The sequence below is a fragment of the Entelurus aequoreus genome, linkage group LG12 (genome assembly GCF_033978785.1).
Source record: "Entelurus aequoreus isolate RoL-2023_Sb linkage group LG12, RoL_Eaeq_v1.1, whole genome shotgun sequence".
In the NCBI taxonomy this organism is placed as follows: Eukaryota; Metazoa; Chordata; class Actinopteri; order Syngnathiformes; family Syngnathidae; genus Entelurus; species Entelurus aequoreus.
This window is the reverse complement of record NC_084742.1, coordinates 39,611,012-39,629,570: the sequence shown is the minus strand read 5'-3', so window position 1 is coordinate 39,629,570 and position 18,559 is coordinate 39,611,012. Positions and strand designations below refer to the sequence as shown.

The 18,559-nt window shown below is 41.1% G+C and overlaps 1 protein-coding gene across 3 annotated transcripts in view; it reads right to left on the bottom strand.

Moving 5' to 3' along the window:
- Window positions 1-2,891: 2,891 nt before the first annotated feature.
- The window catches only part of stim2b (stromal interaction molecule 2b), a 62,987-nt gene continuing 47,319 nt past the window's right edge, over window positions 2,892-18,559 (bottom strand). For 2 of the 3 annotated variants that reach the window (XM_062065967.1, XM_062065969.1), the window contains exons 4-12: window positions 18,407-18,518; window positions 14,044-14,159; window positions 13,787-13,964; window positions 13,544-13,721; window positions 13,309-13,470; window positions 13,133-13,233; window positions 12,244-12,482; window positions 9,749-9,923; window positions 2,892-3,992 (exon numbers count right to left, since the gene is read on the bottom strand). In XM_062065967.1, the coding sequence (XP_061921951.1) occupies window positions 3,404-3,992; window positions 9,749-9,923; window positions 12,244-12,482; window positions 13,133-13,233; window positions 13,309-13,470; window positions 13,544-13,721; window positions 13,787-13,964; window positions 14,044-14,159; window positions 18,407-18,518 (1,850 nt within the window). In that variant the 3' untranslated portion in view covers window positions 2,892-3,403. Of the gene's footprint in view, window positions 3,993-9,748; window positions 9,924-12,243; window positions 12,483-13,132; window positions 13,471-13,543; window positions 13,722-13,786; window positions 13,965-14,043; window positions 14,160-18,406; window positions 18,519-18,559 lie in introns of all 3 variants that reach the window. The other variant, XM_062065966.1, reaches the window with a different exon arrangement.

Genomic DNA, 18,559 nt, shown 5'->3' with positions numbered 1-18,559 from the left:
ACAGTGTGAGGCAGGAGCTCTGTTGACGTCATCACATCAAGAGCAGGCCCGTATTGCATCCTTCATTCCTAAAGCAACTTAAAAGTGTCTGATACAGACGCACAGTCGTTGCGACATAGACAGACACATGTCTCGGCACTTGTGCGCGTCCTTACATTAAGAATAGATGACCGACATCGGGGGGGAAATGTACAGTATAGTATCTCACAAAAGAGCGTACGCCCCCTCACACTTCTGCATAAAATATTTTCACGGAACAACACTGAAGAGACGACACTTTTTTGTAATGCAAAGTAGCCCATGTAGCTAATGTAATACAGTCATTCCTTGTTTATTGCTGTTAATTGGTTCCCGGACATGACTGCAATAACACTTCCGCCAAGTAAAAATCATAAATAATATATATATTTTCCCAGCTAGAGCATTAAAAAAAACATGCTTACTACCTTCTAAATAGGGTGGAGTGCCATCTCCGGGTTGCGGAGGAGACCCTGCCCTAAGTGGAGGAGTTCAAGTACCTCGGAGTCTTGTTCACGAGTGAGGGAAGAGTGGATCGTGAGATCGACAAGCGGATCGGTGCGGCGTCTTCAGTAATGCGGACGCTGTATCGGTCCGTTGTGGTGAAGAAGGAGCTGAGCCGGAAGGCAAAGCTCTCAATTTACCGGTCGATCTACGTTCCCATCCTCACCTATGGTCATGAGCTTTGGGTTATGACCGAAAGGACAAGATCACGGGTACAAGCGGCCGAAATGAGTTTCCTCCGCCGGGTGGCGGGGCTCTCCCTTAGAGATAGGGTGAGAAGCTCTGCCATCCGGGGGGAGCTCAAAGTAAAGCCGCTGCTCCTCCACATCGAGAGGAGCCAGATGAGGTGGTTCGGGCATCTGGTCAGGATGCCACCCGAACGCCTCCCTAGGGAGGTGTTTAGGGCACGTCCGACCGGTAGGAGGCCACGGGGAAGACCCAGGACACGTTGGGAAGACTATGTCTCCCGGCTGGCCTGGGAACGCCTCGGGATCCCCCGGGAAGAGCTGGACGAAGTGGCTGGGGAGAGGGAAGTCTGGGCTTCCCTGCTTAGGCTGCTGCCCCCGCAACCCGACCTCGGATAAGCGGAAGAAGATGGATGGATGGATGGATGCTTACTACCTTCTAAATATGGTTTATGGTAATATTAGACATGAAATAACACCGTTTAGTCATCTTTTAATGCTGTCTAAGGCTGAGCCAATCAGTGGCGACGATACTGCGCAGCGTGCTTTGATTGTTTTGGTCTCATCTATTGGCCGTTACTACAAACGTATTGATATTTTTAGTTCATTTAGCCTTTTACTATGCTTGAAAATGCAATGCTTAATTTACGTCGTAGAATATGCTTAAAACAAACTTCCGCAATGTTGTGAGGGACTACTGTAAGGCACAAATTTTACTTAGGAGTGTGCTGACTTTGTTGCCAGCTGTTTAGACCTTTACGGCGGTGTGTTATTTTATGAGGACAGTAATGTGCTCTGTTATAGGAGTCAACTGGGGCCACATTTCCAGAAAGCTCTGTTCTATTAGTCTTATTTTGTGTATTACTGAGAACGAGCATCCTCAACAGTAGACATATGAATTGTTGTCTTTTAATTTTGTCAATGTTACAGATTTCGGGGGGAAAACACCCTTGTCTACAGTGTAAAGCAATCTGTACGGTTAACGGTCCAAAAAAAATGACTGTGGTACTTTTTCCCCCATTCACAGTAATACATTGTAAAAACAATGACTGTAAAAACTGGCAGTTCAGTTGCCAAAATTGTACCATTAAAATAACAGTGATACTGTTTTTCGACTTATTCAGTGTAAAAAGATCTGTAGATTTTACAGTAAAATAAAAAAAAAGAATGACATATGTATATAAAAAAATCTGCAAAACTGTTAATTTTACTGTAAATTTCTGCCGCCTGAGCTGCCAGTCGTTTTTACAGTGCACACAAGAGTGCTTCGCTGTGTTTAGGGACCAACTGCAAAAAAATAAAATAAAATAAAATAAAAATATACATCAGTGGTCCCCAACCTTTTTGTAGCTGCGGACCGGTCAACGCTTGAAAATTTGTCCCACAGACCGGGGGGGTTGGGGGGTATTTTATTTTTTGTTTGTCATAAAGAGATACAATCATGTGTGCTTACGGACTGTATCCCTGCAGACTGTATTGATCTATATTGATATATAATGTATATATTGTGTTTTTTATGTTTATTTAATAAACATTTAAAAAAAGATCTACATCAGTGGTCCCCAACCTTTTTGTAGCTGCGGACCGGTTAACGCTTGAAAATTTGTCCCACGGACCGGGGGGGAGGATGGTATTTTTTTGTTTGTTAGTCATAAAGTAATACAATCATGTGTGCTTACGGACTGTATCCCTGCAGACTTTATTGATCTATATTGATATATAATGTATATATTGTGTTTTTTATGTTGATTTAATAAAAAATTTTATAAAATTTGTACATTTCTTGTGCGGCCCGGTACCAATCGGTCCACGGACCGGTACCGGGCCGCGGCCCGATGGTTGGGGACCACTGATCTACATGACAGCGCTTTAGTGTTTTCAGAAAATCTGCTGCAAAAATGTTAGTCCCACAAGTTTTTTAAACTGAACCCGCGGGCCGGTATGGTGTCGTTCCCAGGCCGCCAGTTGAATACTCTGCTGTACACAGACTACTTTACATTGTATCGAAATGTCATTTCTTAAGTGTTGTCTCATGAAAAAAAAAATAAACTATTTGTAGAAATGTACTCACTTATGTGACGTACTGTAAGTTTGCTTGGCTACAGGATGCAGGGAATCAAGTAATTGGCGAAAGAGTTTGAAGCTCCCCCCCCCCCCCCCCCCCCAACCCCGCCCTGTTGCCAATAAACCTATAAACACATCTTATACTAAGAAAACATTGTCTATATACAGGTATATATTAAGATGAACGGCAGCATTAAAGTGGCGGCACATCCTTTTGGCTCAGGGTGCCTCCATGCTGCTGCTTGGGTGACCTTCAACTCTTCCCCAAGATATAGTGCAACAGACTTCTTTTTTCACCAAGGTGAATAAATCAAGTGAACAGCAATGATCTGATGCATCAAGGAGTGTGCTGCAACAGAAAGCGTTGCATGCATGTGCTTGGAAATAAATAAACACCTCCATAAAATGAGGTCACAATAAAAATAACAAATAAAAAAAGAAGGTTGACCTCTTAGTGAACTAAACAAGAAAAAGGCATTAGTGAAAAATAAGGCGACCGTTCTGGGGCAACCAGACTGGGCTACATTCCGTTGTTGATGAGAAAGAGAGCTTCCTTTTTTTTTTAACGATAGCTTCACTGATGTCCTTGTTTTATTAGAATATATTCTATCGCTCTCACACACGCTATCTTTTTATTTCTTCTTCTTAAATAAGCCTTTGATTTTAGAAGAGGAGCGCTTGAATTTCTCTCCAGTGTCGCTGGAGTCTTGTGAGGAGGTGCTCTGGAACTTGTGATGACGTCCCAGGCTCCGGCCCTCCGAGTCCAGGGAGGTGAGGGACGGGTAGCGGCCCACGACGGGCAGCATGTTTGCGGGCAGCTGGCCAAAGCTGTACGACTTCTCCAGGATGCCGTTGTATATGCCCTTCCCCGTCGGGGAGCCCCCCTGGTGGACTAGCTGGCTCTCCGGAGAGACGCGGGTGAGGTCTGGCGAGCCTCTGTGTGCAAACATGTGATGCTCCAAGGCAGGTGAGGGCGAGGTGGACGGCGGGCCTGAGGGGGTGGTGGCTGGTGTGGGAGGCAGAGAAGGGGGGGCGGAGTCCCTGCTGTTGCTGGTGATGGAGGCGGGGAACTCTTGGCTCTGGTTGAACAGCCGCATCTCTTCGCGGGAGATCTTGCGGTAAAGAGTCTCTGAGGTCTTGAAGCCGGGACTGTGCAGCGGCTTTCGGCCCATCAATGAGTTTAAGGAGTCTGTGTCAGAGCTGCCCTCCTGGGAGGCATCCCTGTGGGAGAGGGGCGAACACAAATGTCACAAACTGGCATATGCACCAAGATGTACCGTTCTTTGTGGAAGCAGCCACAAGAGGGTGCCATCTCCCTTCAAATGGGCTGTTTGCAACATTGACACAGATGCCTAGAGGGCGCTAACTTTGCAATGTATTTTACAGAGTCTTCTGGCTTCTATGACTACGTTTACACTGCAGGTCAAAGTGGCCCAAATCTGATTTTTTTTAATCAGATTTTTTCTAGCTTACTGTTTACTACACTGCAAGTGAAATGTGATCTTTATCAGACTCCAGTATAAATGCGCACGGGCCCCAATGTGGCTCTAATGTGGCCTCGACATCACTTGCAAGCACAGGGAAATCAAAAGAAGTTGACAGGATTCCGTAAATGAACAAGGAAGCTGCTAGTACTACTACAAAATTAAATAAAAGTCGCCATCATGGATTTGGGTGCCACACCTTGAAATTTGTTTTTTTAAGTGAAAATTAATTAAATTAATCAATGTATGGATGGATATCAGTGATGTCCGATAATGGCTTTTTTGCCGATATCCGACATTCTGATATTGTCCAACTCTTAATTACCGATACCGATACAAACAGATACCAATATATACAGTCGTGGAATTAACACATTATTATGCCTAATTTGGACAACCAGGTATGGTGAAGATAAGGTCCTTTTTAAAGAAAATTAATAAAATAAAATAATATAGATAAATTAAAAACATTTTCTTGAATAAAAAAGAAAGTAAAACAATATAAAAACAGTTACATAGAAACTATTAATTAATAAAAAATGAGTAAAATTAACTGTTAAAGGTTAGTACAGTGGTTCTTAACCTTGTTGGAGGTACTGAACCCCACCAGTTTCATATGCGCATTCACCGAATCCTTCTTTAGTGAAAAATTAAATGTTGTTTTTTTTCAAATTCAAGACAAAGTTATATGTTTTTGGTAACACTTTAGTATGGGGAACATATTCAAAGTAACAAAGACTTAATTTAGAGTTTTCTGGACACTAGGGGAACATATTCCAAGTAACAAAGACTTAATTTAGAGTTATTTGGTTAGGGTTAGGGCCAGGGTTAGGGTTATAATAAGGCCATGCCGAATAAGGCATTAATAAGTACTTAATAATGACTAGTTAAGAGCCAATATGTTACTAATTTGCATGTTAATAAGCAACTAATTAATGGTGAATATGTTCCCCATACTAAAGTGTTACCATGTTTTTTTACTGGTGCACAAAATGAACCGTGCATGAACATCACCTTGTTCAAACAACAAAACCAACACAGTGCATAAACTCACAACAAATTACACACCTGCAAGTTGCAAATCAGTCTGACTTCTGCTGTTGCCGTATCCGTAATGCCGATAGGGAGAAGTTTTTATTTACACGATGAGTCGGGTGTGTTTTGACCTCCGCCAAACCCCTGAGGCCGACTCACCGAACCGCTAGGGTTCGATCGAACCCAGGTTAAGAACCACTGGGTTAGTACTATTAGTGGACTAGCAGCATGCACAATCATGTGTGCTTACGGACTGTATCCCTTGCAGACTGTATTGATATATATTGATATATAATGTAGGAACCAGAATATTAATAACAGAAAGAAACAACCCTTTTGTGTGAATGAGTGTAAATGGGGGAGGGAGGTTGTTTGGGTTGGTGCACTAATTGTAAGTGTATCTTGTGTTTTTTATGTTGATTTAATTTTAAAAAAAAACCAAAAAAAACAGATGCAGATAATAAAAAAAACAATACCGATAATTTCCGATATTACATTTTAAAGCATTTATCGGCCGATATCGGCAGGCCGATATTATCGGACATCTCTAATGGATATCCTCCCATTTTCTACCGCTTCTGAATGGATATAAAGTATATAGTGTAATATATTTGGGAGGGTTCTAAACCTTTTATGGCTGTTACTATAAGTAGAGGAGGCACGGACATTAGTGTGGATCAACCTTAGCTTTATTTTTCAACTCACATGTAAGCAAATACGCCACAGCGTCAATTCCGGTCCTTCAACAATCGCTATTTCATCGAAAATCTAAATATATATTCACATATTACATATAGCCTATTATTTACGCACTATTTGATTCCCGAGCGCGGCCACCGCTGTTGCTCACTGCTCCCCTCACCTCCCAGGGGGTGGAACAAGGGGATGGGTCAAATGCAGAGGGTAATTTCACCACACCTAGTGTGTGGGTGACTATCAGTGGTACTTTAACTTTTTACTTTTAACTATTGGCTAGTGATGTACCGAAAATTCGGCCGTCAAATAGACTTTGCTCCAAGCCGCAGCCTTATTCAATGCAAGCTGATACATCGTACTTATTATACCAAGGTGCCACTAGCTAAGATGTACGATGGAGTATCTGTATTGTGTGATCAGTGTCAACAGGCTTGAGCTAATTTAATACATATGTTTTGGCTCTGCCCATCCCTGAATAGCTATTGGACGGAAATTTTGAACACTTTGTCTGCGGTCACTGGCGAAAGGATTGAACCAAATCCTCTGAGTGTGCTATTTGGGGTAGCACCTCAGTCATCTACTTTTAACAAATCTTAAAAGAATATTGTAGTATTCACTACCGTATTTTTCGGACTATAAGTCGCTCCGGAGTATAAGTCGCACCGGCTGAAAATGCATAATAAAGAAGGAAAAAAACATATATAAGTCGCATTTTTTGGGGAAATTTGTTTGATAAAACCCAACACCAAGAATAGACATTTGAAAGACAATTTAAAATAAATAAAGAATAGTGAACAACAGGTTGAATAAGCGTACGTTATATGACGCATAAATAACCAACTGAGAACGTGCCTGGTATGTTAACGTAACATATTATGGTAAGAGTCATTCAAATAACTATAACATATAGAAAATGCTATACGTTTACCAAACAATCTGTCACTCCTAATCGCTAAATCTGATGAAATCTTATACGTCTAGTCTCTTACGTGAATAAGCTAAATAATATTATTTGATATTTTACGGTAATGTGTTAATAATTTCACACAAGTCGCTACTGAGTATAAGTCGCACCCCCGGCCAAACTATGAAAAAAACTGTGACTTATAGTCCGAAAAATACGGTACTCTGTTGGCTAGAAGACTTCTGTTCTGTATTTTCTCAAACTGGAGAAGATTAGGATGACATTGAATGATTGTTCTGGAAAGTTTCAAGAACTATGGGGTGCCTTTTTGAGATATGTAGGAAAGACTTATGTCCAAATTAACCTTGAATGAATCAGAATTGAAATGTTGGCGGTTGATGAGCCTTTTGTGTGCTCGTGGGTTGCTATGTCTCTTTAAGGTCATTCAGGAATTACATTGTCTGTGGTTTTATGTAGACATCTGTCTGTGGTTTCTTACTTTATTTATTATTATTATTTATTTGTATTCATTTATTTCATTTGTGGGGAGGAAAAGCACACCACGTAGTGTTTGTTGGACAACTCATGTCATTTAAAAATCAAATCAATAAACAAAAGAAAACCGAATGTTGTGATGAAGTATCCACTTCCACTGGCGGGCTGCATCTTTCCCCACACACACCAATGACGTAGCTCACCCAAAGATGACAAAAAAGTCATATACAGGTCACATTGCCGTTTAGACTGAAGTCACACTTGAAAAGAGTCAATCGGATTTAGACTACCTCCTGATGTGGCCTGTATCTAATGAGAAAAAATCAGATTTGAAGCACTTTGGAGCGTTAAGACTGGCAAAAAAATCCGATCTGTGTCACTTTAGGGCACACAAATCAGATTTGCTGTGTGAACGGGGCGTATGACGTAACTATGTACATACAAAACACATGCACGCGCATTAGCTTTAGGTGTTGTAAGCTAATAATAGCAATTTAGATAGTTAGTTAGCATTAGCTATCAATGGATGTATATTCTATCATAACAACAACATGACTGCAAATTGTTCGTTGCTTCTCTTGGACTGCTTTTGTGTGTGTGCACGCGCGCATGATGATCAATAGTGAAAAATGTTGATCATCACGTATTTTCCGGACTATACGGCGCACTTAAAATCCTTTTTTTCCCTCAAAAATCGACAGTGCGTCTAATATACGGAATAAGTTTGGTTGAGCTTAACCACCTCTTAGCTATTTTATTTGGTACATGGTGTAATGATAAGTGTGACCAGTAGATGGCAGTCAAACATAAGAGATACGTGTAGGCTGACCTATGATGGGTCTCAAGTAAACAACACCAACATTTTAAATGTTCCATTGGAAATATAGAACATTACACACGGCGATCAAAAATCTATCAAAATGTTTTAGTACGACTTTGGTAACCTATGAAGCCGCCTTGATGGATTGTCGGCGCATTAAACAAACAATTATTATTATGGTGTGTGTATAAGGTAAGACATTATCTGCCGTTTTGTTTCACAATATTATGCAAAAGCAACTTTTCTTACCTTCTGGTACCTGCTGATCTGTATTTGGGATCTGCGTAAATCCTAAAAAATTGCGTCCAACGCCGTAGTCAATAAGGTTCTTCTTTTCTCTATCTTCTTGTTATGTGACATTCATCCTCCCCTGTTGTCATTTCTAATATAATGTAGTGTAAAGTTCTTACTTATATCTGTCAGTAAACTCGCAATGAAAGCGCTAAAACATGCCGGTGTAGTGAGTTTACGTTATTCATCCAAGGAACTTTAGTTATTAGAGAGTTCCGGTCGGACGGTTTTTCACAGGACACATTTCTAGTGTTGTTGTTTCCGGATGAGGAGATGCTGCTCCGTTATTGATTTAAGTAAAGTCTGAATGTCATTAAAACAGTTAGCTCCATCTTTTGACACTTCTTCCACTCCCGTCCTTGCACGCTACACCGCTACAACAAAGATGACGGGGAGAAGACGCTGCCAAAGGTGAGCCACGTAAATAAGACCGCCCACAAAACGGCGCATCCGGAAACGACTGTCAGAAAGCGGCTTGAAGATGATCTTTAAAACATCATGTATGCTACATTTTGACCAAAAAAACACCATTACATGTTATGTAGACCACAAGAAAGTGTTTTCAATTTAGAAAAAAAAAAGTATAATATGACTCCTTTAATCGGCCTTTAATCCGGTGCGCCTAATATATGAAAAAAGATCAAAAATAGACCATTCATCGGCGGTGCGCCCTATGGTCCGGAAATAAGGTATAAGTTCTGTTAAACCACTAATGGTAACATAAGCTTGCCAATTGTGTTTTTGTTATATGTTTTGCTTTAGAAAATGTAACTGTGAGGACGTTGCAAACGGCCCCTTTTACAATAAGCACCCGTGAGAACGTTTGCATAGACCTAGGTAAAGTTGGCCCCCTTATCATTTTAAATGTTAAAATAACATTGCCATTTATTTGTGCTGTAAAACATTCTGCTTATGTCGTTATTCTAAAACACATTTTCTGACCAACAACGTCACTCAGTCCCACACCTTATCAAAACCTCCCCAAACTTGTCCCATTCATTTGTGCTGGTTAATGCTGCAAACATTTTTTGCCTAACTATTATAGTTTTTTATGGTATTAACATTTTAAGAGTCATAACCAGCCTCCCCACCTTGTCAAAATCTCCCCAAACTTGTCCCAAACGTTTGTGCTACCTTTTTTCATAGCACAAACTAATGGAAGTGTTATTTCAATAAACGCAATGATCAGGAGGGCCAACTTCACACAGATTTTGCATAGAACACTGCGGGCATTGCAGCCCGTGCTACATACCCCCTCCTGCCGACATGTTCGTCATCTGCTTCAAGGTGATAGCTGGGGGACGGGCTGGCCATGGACAGCAGGTCGGGGTCGGGTGACATCAGCGTGGATGGCGGCGAGCTGAGGGGGCCGTGGCGGGAGCGACACATGCTGCTGTTGCGCTTTAGAGAGGGCCGCATCAACGTGGCTGTGAAGACAACATAGATGGTTCAAGGTCCCCTATCATGCAAAATTGACTTTTAATGAAGTTCCAACAGTAATATTTATCCATATATTAAGTGTATAAGCACTAAATGTGAGAAAAATATATATTCTAAAAACTTATTTTCTCATGGACATGATACCACCTTTGACTCGCCTCCTGTATACGCGCACCACTTTGTATAGAAACAGGCTTCTCTATGCATCTTAAAACACTGCCTGGCGCTCTGCCAACTATCGTTTAGACGAGACCTGGGCAAATTAAGGCCCGGGGGCCGCATGCGGCCCGTTAAGCTTTTCAATCTGGCCCGCCAGACATTCCCAAATATTTTTTTTTACATTTTTAAGATGGAAACTGTAGCTGCCATTATGATGTGCAGTGATGTTTTCAAATGGCCGTAAGTCTTGAATTATACAAAGTATTTCAATAGTTGAAATATGCCCTTTTGCATGATATACTAGTTACTATGGTCATCTAATTAGTTACTATGGTAATCTATTTAGTTACTATGGTAATCTAAGTCACAGCAGCTCAGACGAGGCACCAAGCAGTGCGGTTGGGGAGCGTTTCCACAGAGTGTCTCCAGAGCAGCCATCCTGGGTGTCAGGGACAGACGCGGAAGGAGATTTTTACAACACATTTCTAAAGCTTAGTGATATATCAGATATATAAAATCATAGGTGTTTTTGTTTTTTTACCCTTCACGTTCATATTTCACTGTTTGTTGCATTTTTGTTGCGTTTCGCTTGATTGTAAAATATGTCGATCGAGAGGGGGCGTGACGTTCATATGTTGTCAATATTCAGTGTTTTATCGTTCATATTTAATTTTGTAAATCACACATTCATTATTCTGATGTACATTCTGGGTGTCTCATTCAGTAAAAAAAAGTAAAATTCCATTCCGTTTTTTAAGGCGGTCTGTCATAGCGTTTTTAGCATTCAATCAGACATTATTGTGAGGTTTTGTATTAGTGTTCCTAAAAATAGACATACCGTCCCCCCTGAGTCAAAATAATTGCCCAGGCCTGCTTTAGACAGCAACAGGCGTGGGAGCTGTAGGTTAGATCCTTTATTTTATCTTCAGTGAATATGCTAACCTAGAAGCATGTTGTTGTTAAAATGTGACTGTGATGTTGTGATGTAGAAACACACAAATGTTTGTGTCCTCCTTTCCCACTCCTCAATAATACGTTGGTTAATACATTGGACAAATGCAGCGGTACAGTGCATTTGTAAGAAGTAGATAAAGGGAACATAGTGCCTTTAGGAAACACTCTGTTGGAGGCAGGCATGGACAAACACAGCTCATTAGCATTAAAGCCAAAGGCACACAAGACAGCGTGTTTCCAGCAGGGCTTATTAAAAGCAATTTTAAACTCTTGGTGACACGGTCACGGTTTTGGGTCCGGTGTACATTGTTGTTTTTTTAACACCCCAGAATACCATTTGTCCAAATAATTCATCATTAACCGTTTTTTTAATCACACCCCAGAATACCACTTGTCCAAATAATTCATCATTACCCATTTTTTTTAATCACACCCCAGAATACCATTTGTCCAAATAATTCATCATTACCCATTTTTTTAAATCTATTTTGTCATGTTTAGTTACAAAGCTGCCAACATTTGGTGATTGACTTCCAGTAAATCTCCTTCCATGCACTTTTGTCTAACCTTGATACTTGGCAACAATTTAATTCATAATTGGGGTAAAGTTCTACACTGTTGACACTCTCAGGGTGGATCGCAGGTGTTTATCTGTGAGACAACTCCTGTGCACTGATTTTAAAGATAATATCCAAATCATTGCACATCTAATATATCACTATATTGATGAACAGAGGTGTTATTTGCCAGTCATCTTTTTGTCTGGCTAGGATAAAAAGGGCAATTACACATCCGGTGAATGTGTTTTTATGTAAACAGACATTTTTTACACCTCAGCTCTCGCAGATAGACCTTTTAGTAACACTAGTGTGAAGGAAATGTGCACTTTTAAGAATACTCGTTGTTTATTCCTTCTTTAGAGTTGTATTTTCCCACAGTTTGAGAGTCATTGAATGTGTGCTGCAAGGGAGGGGGAAACTTGGCCCCACTGTTGCATGCTTTAAGTGAGATGGTTGCAGATGTGGTTTTGGCATGGTTGTTTGTTTTGATAAGTGATTGTTGAAGGACCACCTCCCCTTTTAAAAAGTCAGGCAAAAGCTACAATATTTTGTACACACACAAAAGAGGCTCTGACGTATGTGGTGACAAATTTTACAATATGCTTTAAAAAGCGTCTTTCTGTGACTAACTCACTTGTGAACTGTGGAATGATGGGGGGCGTGTCCTCATCCAGGTCGTCCACCCCACCGGCAATTGGGTATGGGGGGACGGAAACGCGCGGCATCACCACCCAGCTGTGGTCGGAGTAGAGACTGGCCGTAAGATTTGGCAGCCCCGAGTTGTTGACGACAGGGAAGCCACAGAGCCTCTCGATCTGCTGCCAGCGGTGCAGACGCTCCCTCAGACACGCCGTCACCTCAGACAACGACTTCCTAAAGAGGGGGAAAAAATGACAAACAGTTCCTTGAACTGTTTTCCCACTGTCTACCATTTTCATGACAAAATCTGGGTCTTCGAGGCGTGGAAATCTTATTTGAGATGTTTGTTGTAATAACATCCATGTACCATCGTTATATCTTTTTTTACAAACAATCATAACAAAACTGTCTTGAAAGACAACATATGAAATGTTTGCATGAAGTTAGTCAAGATTTTGACCAAGAGCTTCCAAACAACACTAATTTGGAATGCCTGATCCTATCATGACACAAACCTGTGTAAAATACTGTTATTGTAATATCATTGTCAAATTTGAAATGGAATTAGGGATGGACTCAAAGTTAAGACCCCATTGTGTTCCAGTCCATACAACAAAATGTGATATTTTGAAGGTGCATGCTTCTGAAAAAATAAGCACACGTAAAAAAAATAATCCTTCTTTTTCCGTGTATTCACACTCTTATTCTTCAGTGTCAGTACGACTTAGACAGATTTTGACTTAGCTTACTTTTCAAAGGCAAGCCTCTACTCTAAATGCTTCATTTTACATTCACTTTAGGGATAACTTATTTTAGGCCTTGTAGCACCCAAGAATCCCAGAATATCAAGGGGTTCAGCGTCTTGTGTTTAGACTCTAGCTTACTTGGCCTCAAGTATCTTGTGGTCCACCTCGTCCAGTGAAGAGCTATGTGCTACATGAAGAATCCCAAAGACGGAACTTCTCTTTTTCTTAATTTTCTCCGCCTGGAAATGCAAAAATGAAAAGCTTAGAGAGAGAGAGGGAAAGGAGAATATCCAGTGAACGCTGAATGGTGGTACCTCGTCCTTGGCGACACACAGCTGAAACTCTGCACTCTGCTTTTTGATGTTGTAGTACTGAACCTCCACCTCATGCGTGAGCTGTAGCCACTTCTGCAGCGCTTCCGGCAGCGAGTGCTCTGATTGCATCTCCTTCTCGGCTCGCTTCAGGGCCTTTCGTACCTACAAGTACGGTTTAATTTAAAAGGTCCAGGTTCGTTCTGTTCCAGTCGAGTTGCAAGAGTGCGAGGCTTACCTGCACGAGCTCCTCCTCTGCGTATTTGAGCCGGCTCAGCTCACATTCAGCACCCTGTCGCAGTTCCCGGAGTCTGTGAGCTTCCTTTTTGGCACCGGTGATCTCATTCCTCATCTTCTGTTCCAGATTCTGCTTTTCCACAATCACGTTGCGATTTTCTTCTTGAGCCTTTTCCAAACTGATAGAAGGGAAAGCGGTTTAAAAAAAAGGATGTTTCCTTTAAGTTGGCATATCTCGGCCTACCGATCCTGCAGGTCAAGGAGGCTTTGCTCAGCGTGTTGCAAGCTGTCCAGGTCCTTTATCATTTGGGAGATGTGCACTTTGCTGGACTTGTTCTGCACATAGGCAAACCAGCAGCCCCCCACCCCGATCACTATGGAGACCATGAGGATTAAGTCTTTTATCCAGTTGTGATGAAGGCCTGCAGGATGGCAATGTACAAAAGGAAGCGTGAACAACCCACTGACAGGAAAATCACTGCAATGCAGGTTCGTACTTACGGAGCGGGGGGCCGAAAAGAACGGCATCGAGCGCCTTCAGGTTGAGTTTTTGTTTATGTCGCTGGTCTAATATTTTTAGCTGCATGGACATGAAGGATGGTTCATTTGCGGCAATTCTGCAACATGCATTGTAAAAATAATCAGTAAGTGAAACATGGATAAATAGATGGTAGCATATAAAACGTATCCCTGTATCAGGGTACCATCACTATTACATATGGTGGCCATTAGCTGTGACGTCACCTCATGAGTCAGTCCAGTGAGACTGCCTTCTGTGAGTCTCACCATCGTGTTCTTTGCTAACGTCTTTGGTCCTCACATTTCAAATGTCTTGGTTTAAGACTGTGCTCTATTTAAAGACAAGTATGCCCAGGCTGTAACTTGAACTCATGTGGCCTCAAAGTATTCTGTAAGGACTTTTAGAATTCTTTCTCCCCTGTGTTGCCTTTTGATCAGCAGAGGGCAGCATTGTGTAGCATAAGGAGGACTGTCAAAAATAACAAGTTAACTTGTGTGATTAAACACAAAACAATATCGCATAAATCATGTATTTACAGAGATTAATCACACTTTTTATTTTGACTGTACATGCTTATTTACCTAACTGGATGGTTACCTGAAAGGTAGCACGGGTTATTATACGATCAATTATCAGCTCACTGTATATGTCAGTGGAAAGATGAGTGAGGAGACTCCAACTGATATACTTGCTGGGAAATTTCACTTCAAAATACACGTCTTTACAAAAAAACTGGTCTCACTGTACACAAGGACATGTACATCCAACACCTTCAACACTACAAAGACTGCCTAAACAACACCAAATCATCCTACTACACAACTTCAATCAGTTCTAATGAAGGCAACTCCAAGACACTTTTTTCTATTCTTGGCAAAATTTCAAATCCTGCGCACTCACTTCCCTCTCATATGGCCTCAACTTCCTTTTGTTGTTCCCTTATGCAATTTTTTATTTCCAAAATCACCCAGATTCACCAACAACTTCCTTCCTCTTCTCCTCAACCCCTTTTCACCCCCCTCCCTCCTTCATCCATTCATTCATTTTCTAGTTTTTCACTGCCTTCTCAGTTGGACATCACTGCACTTATCCGTCGATCCAAGCCATCCACCTGTCTTTTAGATCCCCTCCCTACTGCTTTGGTGAAAGTCTGCCTCGCCTCACTGATCCACCTCATCACCAATATCATCCATTCTTCTCTCACTACTGGAATTGTTCCCTCTGCTTTCAAAACAGCAGCCATAACACCAATTTTGAAAAAACCAGGCTCAGATCCAAATCATTTTAATAATCTTCGTCCAATTTCAAATCTGCCATTCATCTCAAAAATCCTTGAAAAAACGGTCTCCTCCCAACTTCACTCCCACCTTACAGTTAAATAACCTATATGAACAATTGCAGTCTGGTTTCCGCCCCCTGCAAAGCCTGCACAGCACTGAAACAGCATTAGTAAAAATCACAAACGATCTCCTCCTGGCAGCTGATTCTGGTCTTCTCACTATCCTAATCCTCTTAGATCTCACTGCAGCCTTTGACACCATTTCACACACTGTCCTCCGCCATAGATTGCACAGTATTGGCATCACAAGCACACCCCTTCACTGGTTTAGGTCCTATCTCTCCGACCGCACTCAGTTTGTTCAACTCCGTTCATTTAAATCCCCTCCGTCTCCTGTTTCCTCTGGTGTCCCCCAGGGCTCTGTTCTCGGTCCCCTGCTTTTTATCATTTACATTCTTCCCCTTGGCAATATTTTCCATAAATTTAAAATACATTTTCACTGTTATGTGGATGACACCCAGCTCTACATCTCCACCAAATCAACTGCCTCTCTTCCTCCTTCCTCCCTTACAGACTGCCTCAGTGAACTCAAGCAGTGGTTCTCATCCAATTTCCTTCAACTTAATAGTAATAAAACCGAAATCCTACCAAAAACCATTCTCACCAAAACCAACAGCTTGTCTGTTACTCTCTGCAATTCCTCTGTCTCCCCCTCCTCCCAAGTCAAGAGTCTGGGTGTCATCCTCGACAGCACACTCTCTTTTCAAGCCCACATAAACAGCATTACCCAGTCTGCTTACTTTCATCTACGGAACATTAATCGTCTTCGCCCATCCCATACTGGTCACCTCCCGCCTGGACTACTGCAACTCTCTCCTGTTTGGTCTCCCTCACAAGTCACTTCACAAACTTCAGCTTCTCCAGAACTCTGCAGCCCGGATAATCACCAGAACCCCTTCAATCCAGCACATCACCCCTGTTCTGCAGCAACTCCACTGGCTACCCATCAAATATCGTATAAACTTTAAAATAATTCTCCTCACTTTCAAAGCCATCCATAACCTCTCTCCGTCTTATCTCTCTGACCTGATCCATGTCGCCACGCCCTCACGTTCCCTAAGATCCTCTTCATCCATCCATCTCAATGTCCCTTTATTTAAACTGTCCACCATGGGTGCCCGAGCTTTCAGCCGCTCTGCCCCACATCTTTGGAACTCTTTGCCACCAGACCTTCGTAACCTAGACTCAATATCCCTCTTCAAATCAAGACTCAAAACACCCCTATTCCTGACTGCTTATTCATTGTAATCATCTTTTCTTCTCTATCTTTGTTGTTGTTATTATTGTTGTTTTTATCCAATTTGATTTTTATTGTTTTGATTTTGTACGGTGTCCTTGAGTGCCCAGAAAGGTGCCTTATAAATAAAATGTATTATTATTATTATTATTACTGACAGAACTTTAGATACAACTGTATGAATGAAAAATTATGTGCATTCAAGTAAAACATTTACAAAAATTATGCCGGATGTCATTGTGACAATGAAATTGCATTGGAGTTAGGGCTGGGCGATATGACCTTTTTTTAATATCTCGATATTTTTAGGCCATATCGCGATACACGATATATATCTCAATATTTTGCCTTAGCCTTGAATGAACACTTGATACATATAATCACAGCAGTATGATGATTCTATGTGTCTACATTAAAACATTCTTGTTCATACTGCATTAATATATGCTCATTTTAAACTTTCATGCAGAGAGGGAAATCACAACTAAGTCAATTGACCAACACTGTATTTATTAAACAGTTATTAAGCAGTGGCACAAACATTCATGTCATTTCCAAAACAGAAAGTGCAAAATTGTCAGTCATTTTAAAACAAGCTATTAGTGCACTTTTGTGCATGATGTCTCTAAGATGACAAAACAACACTAAATTAAAGTGCACTTTATGTACAGAACGCCACTACAATAGTTTAAAACAAAGTGCACTTTTGTGCATGATGTCACACAAGATATTTCAATAAGTGTCAAATAAAAATTAGCTGCTTAATAGGAAATCAAATTGTGTACGTCCTTCGCTATGTGGTAGGTTCCTGCGGACGTTATCTCTTTTGTTGTTGACTATTTTTTTCATACGGTGTTGATCTGGAAATGTTTGCTTCGGCATTTTGATGGTGTGGGCGTGTGGCACCGAACAGAGATGTTGACATGCGGAGTAAGCACTCTACATTCTCTAGCAGGTGACTTTTCAAATGATGCTACATATTAGCAGTAATGCTACTTTTTGTAGCAATGCTTTTTCGTATGTGACGTACGACGTGACAGTATGTGACGTATGTAAGAAGGTGCGCTCGCTGTCTGTGAGAAGGACAGACAAGAAAGAGTGGGAAGAGCCTGCAGTGTAATGTCCGCAACTAAAAGCAACTGCGCGAGAAAGTATACTCGAATATCACGTTATAGTCATTTTCTATATCGCACAGAGACAAACCCGCGATATATCGCGTGTATCGATATATCGCCCAGCCCTAATTGGAGTCTGTATATTGGTTGATTAAGTTAATTTTAATTATGCAAGTGAGTAGTAACCTGTGATTAATCAGGATGAATCCAAATTCAAAAGTGTGATTAATCTTATTTTTAAAATGAATCAATTGACGGCACTAGTTTTTACACAAAAAGAAAATAGGCATCTCCATCTACTCCTGGACAGCTGCACACAGAAGGCTGAAAATGTGTCAAAACATGAACTGTGTTGTCTGTGCTACTATTGTCCTAATAAGTATACCTCATGTTGGCTTTTCAAAGCACCTTTTGTACTTAAGGGTGTTTAGCAAAATCATTTAAATTTGGAACACAACTTTGGGGGACTGACAAGCACATGTACATAAGTAAAATTCAGACAAGATTGATTAAACAACATGCCTGCATATTTTAAATGTTTTTGTCCTGATTGTATTCTAAAGCATTATGACTACAACATATGGGGGCGCCACAAATGTAATTTACTCATCGAGGTGTTTTCACATGACTGTGATGTGCAGGAGTCTACCAACCGTGGCAACGTGTTGCCCGTAACGTGGAAGTCCCGGAAGTTCTTCTCGTACTGGGGAAGTTCTACCGATTCTTTCAGCCACTGCACCGTGTCCTCCATGGTCCAATTGTGGACTGTTGGACAGAAACATGTATATATATACATATGTATAAAT